Genomic DNA, 22,233 nt, shown 5'->3' on the forward strand with positions numbered 1-22,233 from the left:
ATATTTAGAATTAGGCGGGTTTTAAGCCACATTTCATTTCTAGGGAAGGCAGCTTCTAACCATGATCACGGATAATTTTGAGCCAAACTGAAGAATTACGGCACCACCACCCCCAGCAGGGTGCGGGCGACTCCCGCCACGAACCCGGCCTCCCAGGCGCAGCCCCCCGCAAACCATCCGCAAACCAACCCGTTGGGGATTGTTGGTTTGCACTTAGGAGTCGCTGGCTGCGATGACGATGATCGCGGGCTCAGGCAGCACCTGGGACGTGCGACATTAAGCTGGTAGATGGATTTGCATGAAGCATGAACCGATGGGCTTGTCACTGCCCGCCCGATTGTTGCGGCTGAAGGCCAAACCCCCCGCGCAGCGGCGTCACGGCGCCCCGGTACCGCGCCTACACCAGGGATACACACACCGCCCCCCCCCGCCCCCCGCGTTGCCTAGCAACCGCGGGGCGGGTCGCTCCGCCCCCTCAGCGGGGCGGGGCCGGGCCGTGGGGACGGCACCGACCTCCCGGCGCCGGGCCAGGCGCGGGCAGCCCGGCGGCGCAAGGCGGGAGGCGGCCGGTGTCTTCGGCGCGGGGTGAGGGGCAGCTTCGCGGTGGTGCTGGGGGTTTCCACGCCGTGGCACCGGCGCGAGGGATGCGGGGGGAGACCCGTGCGGCGGCACCCGCCGGTGGTCGCGGCTGGACGCGGGTTGCGGAATTCCCCCGGACCCGCGGGGTTTGCTGTGGGCAGGAGGGGGAAGAGCATCTCGGCGAGCTCTGCCTGCAGTACCGGCGGGTTTGTGGTTGCAGGGAGCGTTTTGCAAGCGGGGAAGCGGGCAGGTACAGCGCAACCGTGCCGGGTTGTGTTTGGGGTTTGTTGTTTTTTTTCTCCTGTTTGCCTAGGGAGGGGTTTGTCCCTCCAGGGCCACGTCTGCTGAAAGAAAGGTTGGGCGGGCAGTGGGAGAAGTGAGCAGGTCCGGGAGAGCTCTGGCAGTACTCTTAACGCTGGGGAGAAATGCAAACCCATGTCTTGGCCAGCCGTGCGTGGTGAAACGGGGTGTCGGGGAAGAAGGGGGGGTCTTCCTGCGTAGCTGAGCCTCACGCGCTGCTCGGGGCTCTCACCTGGAGATCACCCAGTATCTGGGCTTTAAAATCTTTAAAAAAGAGAAGAAACGAGTACTTTTTAAGGGTAAATGCAAGCAAGGGGCTTGTTGTGTAATTGTTTTCTGTGGCACTGGTGATGTGTTTGGATTGCCGTTACTTATTGTTAAATATTTTTTAACACCCAACTGTGGTTCTGAATGCATTTGCTGGCTCTGGGATGCTGGTGACATAGTCAGGAAAAAATGATGCACGGTTAGTATGTGGCTGTCACACAGTCTGGTCTGTAACTACGGGGTCTCGTAAATAGCCCTCATGCGGGACCCGCATTACCCTAACGTGGTGGGTGAGGTGGTCCTGCCCCTGCTGAACTGAGTGGGGTCAGGCCTGTGTATGTGCTCGGCAGCATCAGCGAGCGGTTCACGGCAGAGCTCTTCCTCTGATGCTTTCAGCGGTGGGAGCATAGGAGGTATCTTGGTGTGGAGTTGCTTGTGTCTCTCTGAAACGCAGGCGGGCAGTTGTGCTTTTCTGTTATGCAGAAGTGGCATGTGGCAGAGATGCCGGGGCAGGCAAATGCCATCCCTGCTCTGTGCCATGCTAGTGCTGATTTTTGGGTGGCAGTCTAATGTTACTGCTTTGCTAGTAGCAATATTCTTCTTTCGTTTTGGCAGATCTATAGTTAGTGGCTTTGGGGGCACAGATAATTTATCCTCATGTTATTTGGCTGATTTAACTACTTACGTTAAGGAGGAGGGACAGTTGAGAGAACACTACTGAAATAGGTTCAAAATACGTTCCCTGAACGTGGACTTCATGGCACCTGTATTCAAGCCCTTATACCAGTATAATTTGTGACTCTTTCAATCCCTTTTGATACGCTGTCACAGCTGTTCCCATTCAAAATGATCTTACTCCAGTCAGGTGGTGTGCTGAATGTGGGGTTGCACCCCAGTGATGGGACTAGACTGCTGTCCCTAATCATTTCTTGGTTCTCAGTAAGAAGTGAAGCGGTGGTGTTGGTGATGCGAGAGATTTTTCTGCCTGTGGCCCTTCTGACTTTTGAGGAGAGGGGAATAACATGGTGTCCCCACCGGGTGAGTTCAGTAGTGTGGAATATTATTCACACAACTGGGTACAGAAGGGGACAGTGGATTTTCTTCTGGTTGTTTGGCAACATCTGCCCCAACCGAAAGGAGCTTGAGCTGTTCCCGATGCTCGATGTGGTAACCTTCAAGCAGCTTTAAAACTTCTTTTATTTGGGCTTCTTTTAACTTGTTTGAAGAATTACTGCAAACAGCAGCAAGTCTCCCAGAAGCCACCTGACATACAGATGTTTCTCAGCTGTGGTTGCCTTGTCACGGCTCTTGCCACCATGGTGGTTGGGGGATCTTAGCCATGTGCAAAGGCTGCAAAACAGAACACTTTCCATGCCAAGATGGGAAGGGGAATGAAATAGCTTTGCTTCAGTTATTGATTAACCAGTCCTGTCACATGTTAAGCACACCTTGAGCTTAATTCTTTCAGTCTTTTGAATACAGCGTCCTAGTGAAAGATTTTAAATGGTTATAAAACTAATCATGTGTTGCTGTTGAATTAACCGTTATTCAAACATTAATATTCTCAAATGCTTCCCATATTTGGTTAGCTGAGCCCTTAAATTCTGAATTGCAGCACAACGTAATTCCTTTTGATCTTACTATAGTCATTTAGGTTGATAGCTGTACTGAACACAAAACCATGCTTTGGGCACTGTGTTGCAGCTAACACCACTGGTTAGTAGTAGGGGTCTCTGGGTATGGCTCTGCTTTGAACCCTGTTTTCAGTGTGTAAACTAATGTTGCTACAAATGTTTTTTACTTGATTGCCATCTGTTTTGTCTGTGCAGGTTCAAGGGTAGAACTACCTCCTGCCTACACATAGCTGTAAACTCTAAAATAAGCCATGTTTTGTATTTTACCATATAAGTGAAAAAACAGTTTGTTGACTGTGCCAGAGTTTATGATCACTGGGTTCTTCATTTGTGTTTGTCATTTGTCGAGTGGTATGATGTGCTTGGCAGCCCTTCTACAATACAATTCAGTGCTTTCACTTCATTGTAAGAAACTAAAAAAGCAGGTACGTGAGAGCCTTTCTTTAAAAATAAATAAAATTACTTTTATAAATAGATGGGGAAACTGATTTTTTTTAAAAAAAGCAGTGCTTGCAAACTTTGCTGGATAAAGGCTGCAATTCCAGTTATTCCTGCAGCAGAGACGCCTTAACCTGCGGTTTGCCCAGCCACCAGCTGAAGAGCAGCCAAGGTCCTGGAGCTCCTTCCTCCTCCTAATGAAGAGCTCTTCAGAGCTACTTCAGTATTTCTTAAACATGAAGTAAATTAGTTTTTAGGCTTGTCTGCATTCACACTGACCAATGAGCTCTGGGAAGTGTTTCTCTATAAACTAGAGCAAAGCCACATCCTTAATGATTTCCCTCTGCTTGCCAACGTAAACTATTCATCATCAAGCATGGCTGGATTTCTTATGGCGCTGGGGAAACTCGAGATGTTTCTCTACCTCTTGGGGTCTGAAGTTTCTCCCATTCCCCAGTCATTCCTCCCCTCTGGAGACTGCAGTGTAATCTAGCCCGGGTGGGTGGGAAGACAGAAATACGATTTGTGAGGCAAAAAGTCCTGTTTTCTTTGTTTTTCTTTAAATGCCTTTATTTCCTTGTGTTTGCTGGAGGCCAAACTTCTGCAGTATTATACAAAAGAAATGCAAATATTATAGTTTCCAGTTTCTTTGGGGGAAGGGAATTTGATCAGGGCTCCTGTAAATAATTAGCTTAGACATAGGCAGAATTGTGCCTGCCTGGGACAGCGTCTGCCTGTTCTTCACACTGTTTGTACCTAGCAGTACTCTTGGGGACACTCGGAGTACCCTTCTCCTCGCCCAGGTGTGGAGCAGCGCTAAGTCTGCTCAAAGAGCTCTTCACCCATGTGCCTGCAGCACCTGTGGGCGAGTATGATGCAAGGGGTTTTTTTGCTATTTACTGAGTGCCCGACTGGGTGACCTTGAGGCTTGTCAAGGAAAACAAGTTAGCGTGTGAGCTCAGCTGTCTCCTGAGCAGCAAACACCATTTGCAAAGAGCATCTTGTAACTTACAGACTCGGTTAATTAAGGAACTGAACTGAGAAGCAAGCACTGGACTGTGCTTCAGGCTTAAAATAAAGACATTTCTTTGCAAGCAGCCTCCAGCTCTCTTCGACATGGTAGAGGTGTTCATTTGTAGTATTGCTTCAAAATACCATAAGCTGACCTTTACCTCTGGCCCTTGGTTTTGAAGGCTGGTCTACGCTGGGATGTTTTTCGCGTGCCTTTTGCTGTGAACTGCAGCTCTGCGCTTCCTGTGCACGGGCAGCGCTGTGACATCCTGCCTGCGGTTGGCTCCATGGACCCCAGACATGGTCTGCGTAGTTTTGTCACACACTGTACGTGTCAACATAATGGTGACCACTGCTGCCTGAGATGTGCCACCTTGGCTGGCCCCACTGCCCCCAGGGGCAGGTTTAACAGGGGCAGGCCTGCGCGTCAGTCCTAGGAAACGGGCCTTGGTAAGAGTTTGATATTTTCGGTCTTCCCTCCCTGTTAGTGCTGTTCTGACTTTAAAAATAGAAAGAGATTGTCTCATCTCAAGGCAAAGGCTTCTCAAGAGGGTTAATCATGTCATGTTTATTATCTGCTGCGTAGATCTTTTTAGGCAAGTATCGTGAATAATTATTTCTTAGTTTAGTTGTATACCAGCTTTTTTAAACCAAGGGCTGCAGCACCCCTACGCATGCAATGCAATGTTGACCATGGCTCACTTCAGCGGCGGTTGCTGAACTTTGGTGCCGTGCTCTGGAGGAGGGGGTGGCAGGCAGGTATCTGCTGTGGTATGTCCTAGCAGTTCCCTGCATGGGAAGGGCTGTGCCACCAGTCTGCCGAAGTCTGGCAGCTTGCACAGCACCTTAGGGATTCCTGAGTGACATCCTCATGGTATACCAGCATTGTGCCACTTCGCACCTCTTTTTCTAGGTATGTGAGAGAGAATGGAAACTGTCTTGCAGCTCAGAGCTGAAAGTGCCCTAATCAATGTTGGAACAAGATGCCAAACAGTCTGGTGGGTTTTATTCTGAACTGTGGTTGATGTGCTGGCCCTGGCCGTGCTGAAGGTGAAGGGGATGCACTTTTCTTCCTAACACAGCAGTCTAGGATGTTTTTTCTTTTGCAAAGGGATGCTCCTTGCTTTGAGCCCCTGGTGATGGCTGATGAGTGTATGGCTGTCTAGTAGTGGGAAGCAGCCCAGGGAGTGATGGGGAGCAACTTCAAAGTAATGGGAAAGAGCCTTCCCCCCTGCCCCCTCTTCTCTTTAGAGAATCAAATTAGCAGCCTGCTAAAGTCTTTTAATGTTAAAACTTTCAGAGCATGAACAATGACCTGTGAAAAGGAGTGCTTGGATCTAGACCCTGTGCGTGATGAGGTCTGGCGTCTCTATTATGGCCAATTAAAGTGACAGGTAGCAGTGTAAACACTCCTGACTCCTGCCGTTCCCTGGCTGGCTCCAGGCTGCACACTGCCTTTCTCCTCTGCCTTGGAAAAGGCATGTCAGTTTGAACTTCCTATCCAGAGCACAAAGCAGTCTTTCAAAACCTCTGTGCCCTCCACTCGTGTGGTTCAGCATCAACAGCCCAGAAGCTGAGGCTTGGTCTTTCAGTCAAAACCTGTTGTCCTTGACTTGCACGATTGTATGAGATACAGATGTTATCTTGCAAAGGAAGCAGGAGTCTGGCAGTGCGCTGCAGCACAGGCATGGCTTGCTCTCATCTGGGGACTCTGCCAGCTTTCCAGCATGCTGTCCAGCACTCGATCCTATATTTGGATTTTAGAAATAAACTTCCTCCTAGAAGTCCTTTCCAATACCCACAGCAGCTTTGTGTGTGAACCTTTGCCTTAAACTGAGCTTCAAATAATAGATTTGGGTAACCAGTCAGTCAGAGGAAGATGTTCTGTTGAGCAAACTGACTTGTAGCCCTAGAATAGCTGCTTATTTGAGCAGCTTAGTGAAATAACCATGATCTGCGCGCTGATAGGAACTCTTGAGAGATTTTGAACTCCCAGCTCTGTGGGGAGACTGGGTGCTCTTCCATGCTGCAGCAGGAGATGGAAGCAGTTTCTATGACTTCCTCCCTCCCCCGTCAGCCTACCTGCAAGCCACGCCGCTGCGCATGGCAGCCACTGCTGCGCCTTGTGCTTGGCTGCAGCTGTGTGGGTGAGAGCCGGCAGTGGTTTGCTCGGCTTCCTCATGGGCGCAGATGCACAAGTGTGGTCTTACTTAGTGCTTCTGCATTTTCCACTTACGTAAGTTTCTCCTGCTCCCAGTCAGATCAAAGGGTAGATCAGCATCTTCCCACCTGCCTGACAACTGAAGAGGAAAGGAAATATGTTGGGGGAGAATCTGTGCTTTAAAAGAAGTTCATAGCCCACTTGGTGTAAATATGCAAATGTTTGTAGAGGAGTGGCATTTCTAAACACACACTGGTGAGAAATGCTTCACGCCCTTCTTTGTTACCCAGGAATTAAGAGAATGCTTGCCTTCCGATGCAGTGGCTGCTTAAATAAAGGTGAGAGAGCCTGGATTTTCTCTGTGATGGATGTGCAGCAGTAACTAACATTTCATCTGAGACCGCCAAGCCTGGCACACCTCCACGTGGCACCTCTTCCAGTTGCAGTGAGGAGACTTTTCCTGCACTCTTGCTGGGGAAAAAACCTGGATGGTGGGGGTGCAGAGACTCAGACTTGCATCTCCCCCACAGCGAGCAGATTCAGCTTGTCGGATGGGTGCAGGTCGGGGGTGTGATCCTGGTGAGGGACATGCCATGGCTGACGTGCATGTGGCATTTCTTGTTTCTGGTTGCACGTGAGGGTTCCAGCTCTCGCTAATCAGATTGCCCAGTGATGGGAGACTTGGATCTGCTTTTCTTCCCTGTCTTCTCTGGAATACTGGGAGGCTGTCTAAATGTCAGGGGTGCTGGTGATTTGGCTGCGATGGGAGTGAATTTTAACTAGTCTTGCTCTTCAGCATGAATGTATTGATGTAGGCATGTCATGTAGCCTGTCTGTCAGCCAAGTTACTAGGATTCAGCTGCTTTATGTGCATATTTTAGGGATTGCTTCCAACCTGGGAAAGCCCAACTAGGTCACCGCAGGGCAAGGCAGAGCTGTTTTCCCATACCCACCTAATGCTGACGCCGCTTTCCTGCCCCACAAGGATCTGAAGGAATCTATGGGAATCCCTGTCTTCTGGCTCCTGCTTCTGTTTGGGGTGGCTCTGCAAAGGCAGGCTGTGCTTACTCATCTGGCTTCAATGCAGCCACACAATTGCCTCTTTCGAAGAAGGGAATTCATTAGTTTCTGTGAAGTGGCCTTGGATCTTTGGGCAGCAGGTGCTTCTATAGAGCAAACTGTTGCTGAATATTCAACAGTTGCTATACAAGCGTCTGGCCGACTGCCTGTGAAGCACTTGGGAGTTATCTTGAGCATCCGATTAGATAAAGCACAAAGTACTTACTGCTTTAAAGCTACCTGCAGCTATGTTGTGTTGGTGATATTTTAATGTACGATTGGTTTTGGTTTTATGTGAATCTTGCAAGATCATAAGCAGCAACTTATCTCTTTTGACTCAGCCAACAATGAAGGGAACTGCCTAGCAGGATGAGAAACACCGTGATTCATATTCAGGTTGTCAGAACCTCATTCTCTTACTGGTTTCAGCTAATGGCATGTACACTGGAAACAAATGACTCAGGACAGAAGTGTCGCCTAGTCTTTAACATACTGTTTAAACTCAAGTTAGCTCTTTCAAGGCTACCTGAATAACACCTGTTCTTGCTAACCTCTAATTTGATACATGAAGTACTGTAGATGCCTAAACTGAAGGAATAATTAGAGAGTTTAAGATGTGCAATCAGCCTTTTCTTTTTGTGGGGTTTTTTTTCTTTCAGAAGTTTTGTTTTCTTAGGTGTGGTCTGTAAGCAGCTTGTGCTAGATGGCATCATTGAAAGTATGGTCCTGTGCGAAACTGTGATCACTGAACAATTACAGCTGCAAATATCTTACAGCTTTAGTCAGTAAGGTGTGGATGCCTTTATATTCTTTACTAGCAATGTGCCCCAATTATGACTTCTTGGAGGAGCTTTCTTAACCTGTATTAGTTGTTTTAAAAGTGCTTTGTTTCCTTCTACTGGTTACTTAGGCGAGAGAAGGAAAACTTTTTGTTAAATGTGTAACTGAAGGCTGATTTCATCAAGGGAGCTGAAGAGACACCTCGGTGGTGTTATCCAAGACCCATGCTTTACAGGATTTCTGCGCTGCACATCAGAGCTATTCTTTGTGCCTAGAAATGCTGCATTATTAGGGGTGTAGTGATTCCCCACCCCTAAGCTCTTAAAACTTAATAGCTAAGCACATAATTCCTGCCCACAGAAAGCTGTCATGCAGGCTTCAGCACGGTGGCTGTCACTGGTCCTAGTTTCTGTACATCTTGCTGGAGCAGCGATCTTCAGCACTGATTGTAGGTGGACCTTCAGCACTTAAAAGCATGAATAAGCAGCTGATGCAGCTGCTGGAGCTGAGCCTCCCTGGCAGGATTGCTCATCAAGCTGCTCGCTTTGAAAGAGCTGGGGTCTTCAGTGTGTGATTTGGCTGCCAGGTACTCAGAAGAGCAGCTGAGATGTGCCTCCTAAACACCCACTTGGTTTGTGCAGGTCTGTGGAGGAGAGGGGGGCTGCTGTGGTGTGCTGCGTGGTGTCTGCTTTCCTTGCTGTGAGGGAGCAGCGGAGGGCAGCTGAGGGGGAGCTTCTCAAAGGAGCTTGGCTGACCCATGTTCTGCGTTTATCCAGTCCCTGTCAGTCCCTGAGCTCCCCACAGGCCGATGGGACCAGCAGAAGGGAGGACCAGCTTCCAGGAGGAGTTCCAAGTCTTGCAGAGAGGCATTTCAGAAGCTGTAAAGCAGGTGTTCAGGCTTATGATGGGTCATTGCCTCCAAAAGCTCATTTCTTTCTTTTTTTTTTTTTGTTTTTTTTTTTTTTTTGTGGGGCTTAGAAGTGAAAGTTTAGGAGCAGAGTAATTACGCTTTTTAAAATTAATAAATGGTACTGACCAGCATGGGTACTGTCTGCACTGTACCTATAGATCAGCACTCTAATACAAGTAAATATGTGAAGGTTAGGTTACCAGAAAGTGACAGGAAAGAAAAGTGAGCCCTTAGCCTTTATAGATGACACTGCACATTTAATTGCTAATGGACTTCTTTTAAAGAGCATCTAGGCTCCTATTATTAGAAATAGCAAATGTGTGGTGTTACCTGCAGGGAACAAAAGGGGAGTCTGTCATGGTTTTCTTGACCTTTACTTTCTTGTGTTAATTTGTTTAATGCCAGTGAGATTTTTCCTGCTGTAAAAACTTGCTTAAGCAGAGAGTTCTCCAAGACCTCTGAAGAAGGCATGCTAATGGCGAGGTAGGGCTGAGCAAGAGCTGTTTCTTCCTTTCCTCCCGTGATTTGCATACTCCTACTTCAGTGCTCCACTGTGTGCTCTGTGCCTCTCTCTTTCCCTCCTGGATCAGACTTTTACCAGCTGGTGCAATTCCATAACAGCAGCCAGGGCTTTATTGCATTAAACTTTTTAAGAGAAACAGGAGCTCTGTGCCTGTGGGGCTTAGTGTGCAGGAGAAAACTTCGGGGAAATGTTAGATAAAGAAACACTCGTGGATACTTCTGAAACTTCTTAATTGCTCTTAATGAGCTCTACTTTTTTGACACCTACTGAAAAGGTCTTATTGCTTGTGCTGTGTATTTGTGGATCCCAAGGTACTTTGCAAAGAGCAATGGTGTCATTATCCCTGCTTGCGTGTGAGGATGCGAGGTGCAGGTCAGAAGACAGTGCTGAAGAACCTGGGGCTATAGCAGGGCCAGGGCAGACTCCATGGCTGGTGTCGGACCTGGCAAACCACCAGCTTCTTGCAGACAAGGGATAGTGGCCGTGCTGAAGGTGCAGCGGCTCAGAGCTATCAATTTGATTGCATGAGGCAGCATTGCTTCAATAAATACTACATGGCATAGACCAAGAATAAATCCTTTTGGACACCTCTTGGAGCAGTACCTAGGGAAAGTTTCAGGTTTAGTAAGGCTGATGCAGAAAAGTGGGAGAAGGCATGTGCACACGCGTGTGCTTATTATTGTATGGTGCTGAAGTGACTTACTGGAATTACTTGTGTACCTGGAAGACCTGTTGAAAGCTCACCTAGAAAAGCATCCAGGTATCTGCTCTGAGTATGTACCTAGAGATTCACACTGCAGGTGAAGCTGACCTTTTCACTGCTTGGGTGTTCATTAGTTAACTAGGTTTGAGCAGGTGGGATGGTTTTGAATTTCTTAAACCTCCATACGCTAGGAGTTTTCACAGTCACATAAATTGGTATTTCAGGAAAAATGGAAAGTGATACCTTCTAGCAGCAACCATTTCTAGTAGCAGTTTTTGCAAATCTTAAAAACCTGCACCGTCTGGCTGACTCCTCTCATGTTGAGGTGAAAAAGGCACTGAGAAAAATTGGTGTCATCAGCATAGAACATCGCTAGTTCTGCAAAAGGGGATTTTAGCCACCGTGGTTCTAGCATAGGAGTGTCCAGAGGCTACAGGGGTTGACTTGAAGCTACTCTGCTGCAAGCAATGCCACTGTAAATGTGTCCCAGTGAACGTGCTTGCCAGAAGGGCAGCTGGTGTTTGCAGTGGTGCCAGGCTGCCAGCACCGTGGGCTTCCTGGGGAAGGAGCTGGACAGGATGACAGCTGGACCTAAATATGAGGTGTATCCATGAAAGAAATGCTTCGTTACTTGCACTAGTTAACTAAGCCTTAATTGCATGATTGTCTTAACTTGCTGGCAATAGTTCAGTGGTATAGCTGCCTGCGGAGTTTACAGGTGAGCTTTGCAGCGGAGCTCTGAGTCAGAGCATTTGCAGGACTTACTCTGGAGTCATTTGTGTCACGCTGAATGGGAATTGTCAAAGCAGTATTGTGTTGTTATGTATCGAAGGATAGAGTAAAATCTTAAGACTGTATTTTTTTCAGTTAAGAATTTTTATTTGTCCCTCAGGGAGAAGCAAATAGAGAACAGCTTATCTTGGCTATTGTGAGTGTTCATGGGGCAAGAAGGGGAGGGAGGAGACAAACAGCTAGAGCAAAATGTTGCAGTAATGAGAATGATGTCTTATTTTAGTTGATACTTAATCAAGACTTGCAGCTCCAGGAAGCAGGAACAGATGGCTTTGGCTTTGTTTTTTTTCCCCTGCTCTCTTATATCTTTGATTGTCACCAAGACTTACCATAAATGTTTTAACACCTGCCAGCTTTTTTTTCACTGTATATTTTTGCCCATCCTCGAAGACAGAGTAGACTGTTAGACTTTTCGGGCTTGCTTTTGTTTAATTGATAACATTAATCACAGAACAACTCTTAGTGACTTTATGTATTCTTTCAAAGGATGCCTCTTTTATAAAGCAAACTTTGAGGATATTTATTATTTCAAGTGCGTTTTGGTAGTAAAATAGGGCAAAGCTGACTGCCTTTTATACCTGGGTGTTGTGTCCCTCTGCTATAGAAGAGTCAGAGATGGTATTTGAGCCTTTCTGGAAGGTGCCAGGTTCCTTAGGGGCTTAAAGAACTGGCTTTGTAAAGCACGTCAGCCTTTTTGGTTTATGGCTTTTATCTAGTGTTACTCTTGCTTACCAGGGCATCCAGAGTGGTTTATTGCTTCTCCTGTATCCGTCTAACTGCCTTGAAGGATGATCTGAATTGACTCCCGATTCTTCTTTTGCCAGGGTAGCGAAATCCAGGACTGCACCTACTTGGACAGTGAAAGCGCCTACAGTGAGTCGGAGCTCTTCCCTGATGACGACGCGATGACTCTAGCACAGCAAGAAGTTCACCATGAATCTGACATGGACAGTGCTATTGAGAGCGCCCAGAGCTCGGAGGCCTCCGACGTGTGCCGGAGCGAGGAGAAGGACAGTGTGCTTGGTGGCCTGTTTCTGCCTGGTGACAAGTGAGTGGTGGTTTTGCCTCATGGCACCCCTGTTTTGAGGCATGTGCAAAAGGACCAGGGAGGAAGGAATCTTCATGTGACTAAACCATACTGTGGGAGGCTGAGGATGCCTGAAGGATTTAGAAACTTAATATCAATTTACAGTGTAAGGGAGATGGATGTCTAGGTCCCCTAAGTGGCTTAGATAATTCAGTCCTGGCTCCTTCTGGCATGTTCTGCAAGCACTCATGGGACTTGCATGTTGTGTGTTGAAGTGGAAGTGTTGGGTCTCTCCAGAATGGATCGCTTCATTAGCATGCCCCAAAACTTGGGATCTTCTGTGTTCCCAAAACCTTTATATGCTGAATTAAAACAAATACTTCCTGCAAAGGAGTGCAATATGGGCAGTGCTACTTTAGTCTTTTGTAATCTAGTTATCCGAAAACGTGGGCTCTGCAGATTTGCTTTGCAGCTTTATGTACCAAGTTAATTCTGTGTTTCTAATTTTCCATAACCCTTAGTGTGCAACAGTAAATTGTGTTTAACACGGGGTGTCCTGGCATGTGTGTGTGTAACCATAGCTTGCTGTTAACACAAGATGTCTCTGTAATCCTAACTTGACTCTTCCCAGGTGTGTACCTGGGGCTGTTGCTGAAAGCTGACTGGGGGCAGGGAAAGGACCCAACTTGATTTAATCCTGCTTTGAACTGAGTTAATGCAGTACCACAGGACGGAGCTCAGCTGGGCTTGCTTTGTAAGCCTCTGCCCTGTCTTCCCTATTTTTGCTTGTCTTGATTTGTGCCTCTTGAGCTTCTTTCACTGCTAAGACAGTCCTCCTTCTCTCTCCTGGGACTCCTCAGATGCTCTCTGTGCAGCCTCATTCCTACCCTCCTCCCAGATTTCCCAGCTAGCTGAGATCTGGCCTTCTCCCATTTGCCCAAGCAATCCCAGAGACTTTATCAAGATAATTCCTGTTTTCATCTGCTCTTTATCAATCCTGTCTCCTTGCCTTGTGGTGCCCAGTTCTTCAAAGTACCAATCCTTGCGGTGACTGACTTTTACCCATACTGTGTTTGAAATTAGGATCTTTCCTCCCAGCTGTGCTGTTCAGGCTCTGGTGAAGGGGGTGGGGGAGGCATTGTGCATCCTGTACTCTCCTTCTACTGAGGGCAGGAACTACTAAGAGCTATTGTGCTACTACTGATAGATCTTGGTTTGTCCTCTGAGGCCCCCTCAGCTTTGGTAAATCTGTGGGAAAACGCTTGGGAAGCTTCAGGCTTTTATGTTAAAAGACAATAGAGATTTTTACCTTGGCCAAACTGTGATAGCTGCTTGTTGAAGAAGCAGGTGGGCTGTGTATCAGGTGTGTCAGCCCTGTGAAGCCCTGCTCTGAAGAACAGGAAAGAGCTTTTAAAAGAAACAAACCTGAAAAGCATTTTTGCAATCAGACAGTGTTAGAATGGGGAAAAACAGCTTTAGAAAAAAACAAACCTGAAAGCATTTCTAAAATCAGAAAGTATTAAAATGGAGAAAACTGGCTGCTTTTAGCAGCTCCCTTGAAAATGACTGTGCAATTCCTAGACAATTTCAGCCTGTGGCTGGTTATGAGTTCAGGATCTACCGTGAGCATGGACTTATATAAAGTTTGGCAAAGTTTAGGAATAACTACAAATTAAAAGTTCTAAGCAGCATTACCAGGCGGATCCAGCAGTGGTGACAGTTTGTGTAGCTGCCGTAAAAGAAATTTAGCCAGGCAATGCATGAGGGATAATGGGCTACTGTTCCAGTCTGTTGGCAAGTGGTGATGTTCCAGGGCTGTTATGCTGGAAAGTGGATTTTATGGACAAGTATGTGTGATCAGTCCTCAGCTGGGATGGTAACTCGCCTCTGTCTGTGGTGGAAGTGTTATGAGGAGCTTCTTCCTAAACTGAGTTGGCGTAACAACATGGAGAGATGCAAACAGCAGTTGGAGTTACCCAGATCTTAGCAATACACAGTATGTCCGTGGCACAGCAGCTCTTTAAGAATAGATGTTTGTGTGATGTGTTGAGCTTCTCAATAATATATCTCCCAGCCAAGAAGCCTTGGTAAGTTCGATCTATTTCTAGCATGAGTATTCCTGTCTTCATCCTTTAATAGTGTGCCAGGCTTGACTTGCCCCAATTTCTGTTAATGTGAATTAGATAAATGAATTGCAGGTTATAAATGGATCTCATCAAAACAGGAGAAACAAAAGAGCATACATCTGAAAAGTTGGCAGGCTTCCTCTTCTACTAATTGCTTTTGGAGGAAGGGGTATGCAAATAATGCTTGCACCATAGGCCAGAGGAACACTGTTGCATCTCTTGTTTACAGTTCACAAATGTAGTATTACGGGACGAGGAATCTCCCTGTTTGCAGAAGTGCAGGGTATGGTTAAGAGGCTCTAGGCAGATCCAGAAGAAACCTAGGAGGCAATACTGTTGAGCTGCTGGAGAACATCAGCTGGGAGCTACTGTCCTGTGGCTCAGCTAGTGGAGTTGAAGATGCAAGCACTGTGCACTGAAGCAGAGGGGGTGAAAAATTTAACCCAATCCGCACAGTGTCAGCGGACTGAGTCGGCAGACTGTACTGTATTGAGGCACTGGATTCTGTTTTGTAGTAGGGGCACAGTAATGTGTTGGGCAGCTCCAGGGCTTCTGAAGTGGAGTGTGTGTTTCAGGTCTTAGACTTGCATTTTCTGTAGGGAGAAGTTTGTTTATAAGAACTTGTATGCAAATTTATTGGATTGTCTGTCGGAATGCCTTACTGAGGTGGGAGCTGAGCAAATCTGTGTAAAATATCTGCCTCTGCAAGATAGCATGCTGCATGACTGCAGGGTGGTCTGGACTCTGGGCAGGAGAATCGCCATGCACCCTCTGCAGCAAACTTACTCTGTTGTATTAGATGTGATGTGCTCAAAACTGCTCTGCCAGGTGCTTTCCTATGGTGCCTGGCTCTGCTGATCTATACCTGTATGCCCTCTCTCTCTGAGGTCACAGGGTTCTGCCATTCCCTGTGGGTTTGGCATTATTTTAGGTACTTCTCTGACAGTAAAGCAGCCTTTTCCTGTGGCCCGTATCTCCTCTGAAAGACACGTTTTGTCATGATGGAAGGAAGGGTGGGAACCCAGTCTCCATTAGGTCACATCAGTAGGTGACTCTGGCATGCAGTGAGCTGAAGTTTGTTTCTGACCACACAAAAGAGAGTGTGGCTGGAACTCATGGAGTGTGGGAGAGGGTTTATGGGGATTACCGGGAAACTCTGATTGTGGAATAGAGTGACAGCCTTTGTCTTGTACCTGTTCTTTTCGCTACCCCGTGCATTTCAGACTTATCTGAACAGTTCCTGCATTCAGATCAGAAGTCCCATAAGCAGCGATCTTCACCACGACATGGACATGGTGACTGAGGATTGTTGAGGTGTGCTCTTTAAAGTGAAATGGTTTGTGTTGATCCAAACCTGTCTCACAGGTAGTTTGTTCATAGATTCTCATGCTCTTGTCTTTCAAGGCACTGTCAAATACACATCAGATGTATTTAGGGCTCTATAGTTTTTTAACACAAAGTGGGTTATAACCTCAAATGAGGAGACAAGCTGTAAAGGCGGAAGATTCCGTGTGAGGTGAGATGCTATCAAAGTCTGCCTTCGAGACGTTTTGACCTCTTGTTTCAGGTCAAGTCCTCACAACCCTTCTGCAGCATCTGACCTCTCAACTTATTCCACCGCCTCTCTGATCAGTAATGAAGAACAGTTTGAAGACTATGGGGAAGGAGATGATGTGGATTTTACTCCCAGTAGCCCATGTCCTGATGATGAGACCAGAACCAACGCCTACTCTGACCTTGGCTCATCTGTATCTTCCAGGTTGCTCCTTATTCATTAACAAACAGTTTTTCAGTTTTGTCCTTCTCTGAGCATGGGTGACCATACCAGAGTTTACACTGGTTACGTAGACTCATCTTAAAAGCAAAATGTTATCCATTCATTTTCTGCCCTCCAACTGACAGGCTACATTTATTAATAAGAGATATAGTAAATATGTTGTTTCTGGTAACCTCTGTTGGATTCTGTTGAAATAACTGGGCTGTTTTGCTTGTAGAGATTTTTCTATTGCAAACTGTGGGTTTCACAGTTATCTGCTGCAAACTGGAAACCAACTGAATGCTATCCACCAGCCCTGATACAGTGGAGGGAAGATCTGTGAGAGAGCTGCTTCTCTTTAGTGTTCTGATACTACAGATCCCTTGCACTAACCTGTAAGGTGAAGTGCTGTGTATGGACAGGGGGTTATTTGAAATAAGCATCCATATTGACTTTGAATGTCTCGGAAAACATAAGCAAGTAGCTGCTGTCTATTAGGAGCTGGAAATGCCACTACAGTCCACCAGATTCCTGCATGTGACCTCAGTCTCTGTTAGCTTTTACATCCTGTGGCCAAGTCAGTGGCTGATTCCCAAGCAAGGGAATGGGTGGATAGGGTTGGGGAAGAGCCAAGTGTGAAGATGCTCTAGGATTTGTCTGCTTGGATCGATAACCGTGAAGGTCTTGTGCTTCATTGCCAGCACAGGACAAGCTCACCGCATCCCTGTGTTCCGCATGCAACCCCCATGTGCTACCCTCTGTTTCAAGCACTTCTGCAATCCAGCCTTGCCACCTCTGTCGTGCATGCAGAGCCAGCACCCCTCTCCAGAGACCCTTAATGATGATGGCTTGTGTCCTTCATCCCCTGTTTCCTCAGGTCTATGCAGCCCTTTCCATTCTCATTCCTGGGGTTCTGTGCACTTCATGCCATGATTGCTGTCTTTTATTTGAGTTTATTTTCTCTTTATCATGCCAAAGGCTACTGCTGTCTCCTCTTTAGACCTATGTGCACTTCTCCCTCCCTCCCTCATTCTAGGGTTCCTTCCGTCCTACCATCTGAGGGGGTTTGTGTGACTACTTCTTACCAGACCACTCTGTTTTTCATCTTCCTCTCTTTCCCTTGGAGAAAAGATTCTTCAGGTTGCATGCCAGGCTCTAGTCAGAAGGTGGACAGATTTAGGGGGGAACATTGCTGAGGTGGGACATACGTAGCTGCTTTTGCTACATGCATCGCATGGACTCCGTATACCTTTAGCTGTTCTTCTAGTCACCCAAACTGATTCTTTTCACTGACACCCAGAACATGTCCTGTAAAGCCTCAACTCGGGTAGACTTGCCCTAAGACTAGCATTCTCCATCAACAGCTCTGTGTTAGATGAGCTGTGGTTAGAGGTGGCTCCCCAAGTCCTTCATCTGCAATTCTGACACACAGACATGCAGTCAAGAGGAAAACCTGTTGTGAGTTGGTTACTATAGCCAGTAACATCTCTCCTTTCCTGCAAACAGCGCTGGCCAAACACCCCGAAAAATGAGGCATGTTTATAACAGCGAGTTACTGGATGTTTACTGCTCACAGTGCTGCAAAAAGATAAATCTACTCAACGATTTGGAAGCCAGGCTGAAAAACTTGAAAGCAAACAGGTAAGCAGCCTATTGCACTGCTTTTAGCAATGCCTCCTTGAAATGGGACTAGCTAGTGGCAGGAGGAGAGGAAGCAAGAGTCCTTTCCTTCCCTGTGTCCCATTCTCCCATTCTGTCTTACATATGTGGTGTTCTTACAAAACAGTAAGAAATTCAGACCTTGACATTTAGCCTGAACCAAAATGCTGGTATTCATTACCTAGTAAGTATTTTTCCGACTTAAGGTGCAGATAGCATTAATAAACTCAAATATTTTAAGCAATGGACTCCTGATTGCAGAGTGAGAGTGCTATTTCCAGGATTTTTTTCTCAGGAATTGGGGTCTGCTGTGCAGCTTAGTGCAGATCTACAGTTAGCTACTCTTCTCCGGGTGGGAAGGAGTGACCTGGCAGATCCTTAGCTAATGCATGCAACCTTACATAGGCCTCTCCTAAAGCTGTTGGTCAGCAGAGGTACTTCATTCCTGTAGGAATTTTTTTGTCCTCAAGGGAACTTGGAAAAACAATGAGTCCTATGGCAGAAGTTACTTTTGGGGTTCTGTGCAATTTCAGCTTTTTCCTGACACTTCTATCTCTGCCACTTCATCCACTTCTAAACTGTACTGAGCACTTGGAAAGAATCCAGTGCTTACAACAATCATCTAAGGTTTTTGATGGAATTATTTTGGTGGGCTTCTAGCTCCCCCTAGAAACTGAATGTAAATCCTGCCTGTCTCCATAGTCCTTGGCACAGAGCGCACTGCACTGCTTCTTCTCTTGATGACACAGCAGCATAGTATTTGATATGAACAATGTTCCTGCCCTAGCAAGGAGTCTGCTAACACCCAGACCGTGACCAGCTGGAGCATTGGTAATTTTATGAGTGAGGCTATACGTACCTGGCTGAAAGAGAGCAATGCTCTGACAAAGAGCTGTGGGTCTGTGTGCTGCACACAGAGATGAGACATTCTCTTATCAAGATAAGCAGCTGGATATTTTGATTTGGTTTGAGTGCTTTTGTCTGAGGTCTAGTCCTTCATTTAGGTAATACCGGCCTGTGGCTGCAAAAGGGAACTGTAAAAATGGAAAGGAAGCGTCTCAGTTCCTGTGCTGAACTGGGAAGCATTATGAGGAAGGATAAACTGTTTATAAAATAATCTAAAACCTGGGCATCCAGAATAAATGTCCATCACTAACTCAGTGTCCCTTTGTGGTGTTTCTAATGTTAGTTTCACTCTGATTTACACTGACAAATCTCTGCTAAATATAACAGTATTTGCAAATTGACTCATTAATGATCACAGTAATTTGTGGCTCCACTCATCTTAATGTTGTTGGTAACTGCAGCTTTTGATTAAGTTGCCTAATAGTACTGTTCACGGAATCATTTTCTTACTCTGCTAAAAAAGTCAATACTATGTTTCATTGTGCAATTCAGCCGAAGTTTAAGATTGAATCCAACACTCAAATAAGTGTTTAATTCCTGTATCATTCCCTCTGTATCCATGTAGCCCTAACAGGAAAATATCAAGCACAGCTTTTGGAAGGTAAGAGTCTTCAACTTTTTTATGAATACATGTGGAATCAGCTGTAACAATTCCATAAGTGGGGGTGGGAAGGGAGAGGAGGAATAAGTTTCAGAAAACAAAAATGTACCAAGACAAGTTCTCAGGGAAGGGGCCTGTATTTGGATAGAGATGTAACAGAGTACTGAAGTCACTGCTAGTCTTGAAGCAGGCCCCTGAACTGGAAAGAGCTCTGTTCAGAACACAGATAGTTGCTTTCTTGTCTGCCAGCTTTCTTCCGTTTATACTGCTATTCCACCAGTCCAGCTATTGCTTCTTTCACCCTCATAATGTGGCCCTTTTTGTTATTGTTGCCAAAATGCAAAGGAAAGCAAGAGCATCCCTTTAAAAAGGACTTAGAGAACTGTAATCTTCCTTTGCATGAACCAGCCCTGGGCTGGGGAGGGCTTTAAGTTTCAAGAATATTTTAGATGAACTCCAGTGTTGTGTATTTGACACAAATCTATAGTGGGAACTGCTTGGTATTTCCTTTTTTCTGTTTCTTAAATAAGTTTTTACTGTGTGAAATCTTCTAGATTAACTGTACCAACCAGTGTGCAGTGGTGGCCTTATTTTAAGTTTCTAATAAGGCAAATACAACTCAGTACGCAGTGTGAATAAGGCTGAGTAATTTTTAAACTATGTTAATGCTGGTGGCAGATTCTATCAAAAGCAACAAAGAACCCTAGAACTAACGTCATTTATTGTGCTCAGTATGACTTCGTTTAGTTACCAGTCCCTTGTAAGACTTCAACAATTGTAATTGTCACTGAAATGATTACACAGATTTTAGCATCAGACATTCAAAGTGCAAAGCCAGGCTATAAGACAGTGCCCAGGCTTTCTCCTTCATCCTCATCAAGTAAAATAACTACCCTTCTGATCTTTCAGACAACTCTTCCACAACAGTAACTTCAGCAGCAGTAATGGCAGCACAGAAGACCTGTTCAGAGACAGTATAGACTCCTGTGATAACGATATCACTGAAAAGGTGAGGAGCTGTGTGCACTAAGGTTACTGTACCCAGCAGAATCCTGCTGGAGACATGCATCAACTGACAAAGCTCTCTTGCTCACAGTTGCCAGTGATCTGAAGTAGCTCATTGAAAACATCCTTAATATTTCATTAATATTGTGACTTCGCTTCACAAAAATGCAATAACTGTGCAAGTACACACCTAGGCATTGTGTTACTTCTTTACTGTATATTTACATTGATAGCCTTCAAGGAAAATGCAGGGTCTGGGCAACTCAAAGTTTCGGAGCTTGATTTCATCACTGGGTGAATTTGCAGGGAAATATGCTCCCCTTAAAAAGGGTAGCGTAGCTAGATGCCAGTTAGGAACAGTGAAAGGATGTATTAAAGTTAGATTCAAACTCTCAATTCTTTTCCATGTCCCCTTCCAGGTAACATACCTAGAAAAAAAGGTGACAGAACTGGAGAATGATAGCCTGACAAATGGTGACCTGAAGAGCAAGCTGAAACAAGAGAACACACAGCTAGTTCACAGGTAATAAAGCACGGAGCCAGGTCTCTGCCATGTCAGAGCAAAGCAAGAACAGAGTTGTAGGGAAGGAGCAGCTGTACCTGTAGACTATGACCAATTCTTCTGCCTCAGTGCTGACGGGTAAAAGAAGGCTTTATCAGAGAAATCCAAGTGGACTATTTTCAGCGAGCAGAGGCCTTACAAGCAAGTTTCTTAGTACAGAGATGTTACTGACTTGTACAGAGGAAACTTGTCTCTTACAAGACAGGTTGCCCCTGGTTTGTTTTTCTTGCACATAGCAAGACAGAAGGTTGGGTCATAGTCCCAGCTTCTTGAGACGGAGAATGAAAGAATAATAGATGAACTGATACTACTTAATTCTAAATGAGAGATATTAGAGGAGGTTAAATGCTAGCAAAGGTGGTGAAGTAGAATGACATAAAGGAATGGGGAGGAAAGGGAGAAGCAGTGAAGTTGCATGCTTTTGTTTTTTTAAAGTACTTGTAAAGCTGTTAATGAGATCTGGTTTCCTTAGAGTTCATGAGCTGGAAGAACTATTGAAAGACCAAGAAACATCAGCAGAACAGACCCTGGAAGAAGAGATAAAGAGACATAGAGAAGCATATAGCAAGTATGAAAAAGAGAAGGGCACTGAAATTGAACTGCTAAATACAAGGTAACTAACATCTTGGTGCCACCCAGTCAGAACAGAGTAAAAATTCTTCTTTTCTTCATTTTACTTTTTACATTTTACATGGAAATGTAGGCTGTTCACAACCAGACAGTGCACAGATGGTTACAGGTTAGTAGTTCGGTAGAGTAGCTGTGCAGTTGCATGTCTAATGCCCAAAAGCTTGGAGGATGCTTTACATTAATGCTTTAATCCACGTGGCCCATGGAGACAGCTTAGCTGGGTATTTGGCATGGATTCAAGGAGGGAATTGTGACCAGCTGTAGCAAACACTTGTGTCTGCAATTGTTTCTTCATACTTAATTCTTTTTAGATACCTGTTGTTAGAAGCATAACAGTCTGAGGGTCAGTCTAGCATTTTTGGCCCTAAAAACAAACAAAAAGCACACAGTAGCTTGTGATTAAAAAATACTAAGATTAGAAGGACTGTCTTGTCTGGTCTCTTTATCAAGTGCAAGTGAAATGACTTTTTAAAGCATGCTGTTTTGTGTGTCTGCATTCTTGAAGAGGCATTTGCTGTAGGATTTTTGTTGTTGACGCAGGGTTCAGCAACTGGAAGAAGAAAATGGTGAGCTGAAAAGCACTGTCACACGACTGAAATCGCAAACTGAGAGATTAGATGAGGTAACAAAACTCCTGTGTGCTTGACCAATTTAACAGTACCTTGATTTGTGTAAGAGCAAACTCATATAGTGGTTGACCCATCTTCTTTAGTTTGCCTTCCCTAAACGAGGTGACTAATGGAATTGGAACTTTGGTTACCTTTAGTGGCAGGAATGCCCTGAGACACATGCCAGCCTTAGGAC

General features: G+C 45.7%; 1 protein-coding gene across 4 annotated transcripts in view; it reads left to right on the forward strand.

The window, feature by feature from the left end:
• Positions 1 to 22,233, forward strand: part of RAB11FIP4 (RAB11 family interacting protein 4) — a 130,383-nt gene that overhangs the window by 98,385 nt on the left and 9,765 nt on the right. Inside the window, exons 1-9 of one of the 4 annotated variants that reach the window (XM_055795744.1) lie at positions 490 to 585; positions 11,982 to 12,205; positions 15,878 to 16,069; positions 17,573 to 17,707; positions 19,197 to 19,232; positions 20,142 to 20,241; positions 20,657 to 20,760; positions 21,272 to 21,412; positions 21,970 to 22,051. In XM_055795744.1, the coding sequence (XP_055651719.1) occupies positions 12,063 to 12,205; positions 15,878 to 16,069; positions 17,573 to 17,707; positions 19,197 to 19,232; positions 20,142 to 20,241; positions 20,657 to 20,760; positions 21,272 to 21,412; positions 21,970 to 22,051 (933 nt within the window). In that variant the 5' untranslated portion in view covers positions 490 to 585; positions 11,982 to 12,062. Of the gene's footprint in view, positions 1 to 489; positions 586 to 6,704; positions 6,729 to 11,981; positions 12,206 to 15,877; positions 16,070 to 17,572; positions 17,708 to 19,196; positions 19,233 to 20,141; positions 20,242 to 20,656; positions 20,761 to 21,271; positions 21,413 to 21,969; positions 22,052 to 22,233 lie in introns of those variants that run through there. The other 3 variants (XM_055795745.1, XM_005230706.4, XM_027777260.2) reach the window with 3 other exon arrangements.

Source organism: Falco peregrinus, chromosome 2 (genome assembly GCF_023634155.1).
Source record: "Falco peregrinus isolate bFalPer1 chromosome 2, bFalPer1.pri, whole genome shotgun sequence".
NCBI lineage: Eukaryota > Metazoa > Chordata > Aves > Falconiformes > Falconidae > Falco > Falco peregrinus.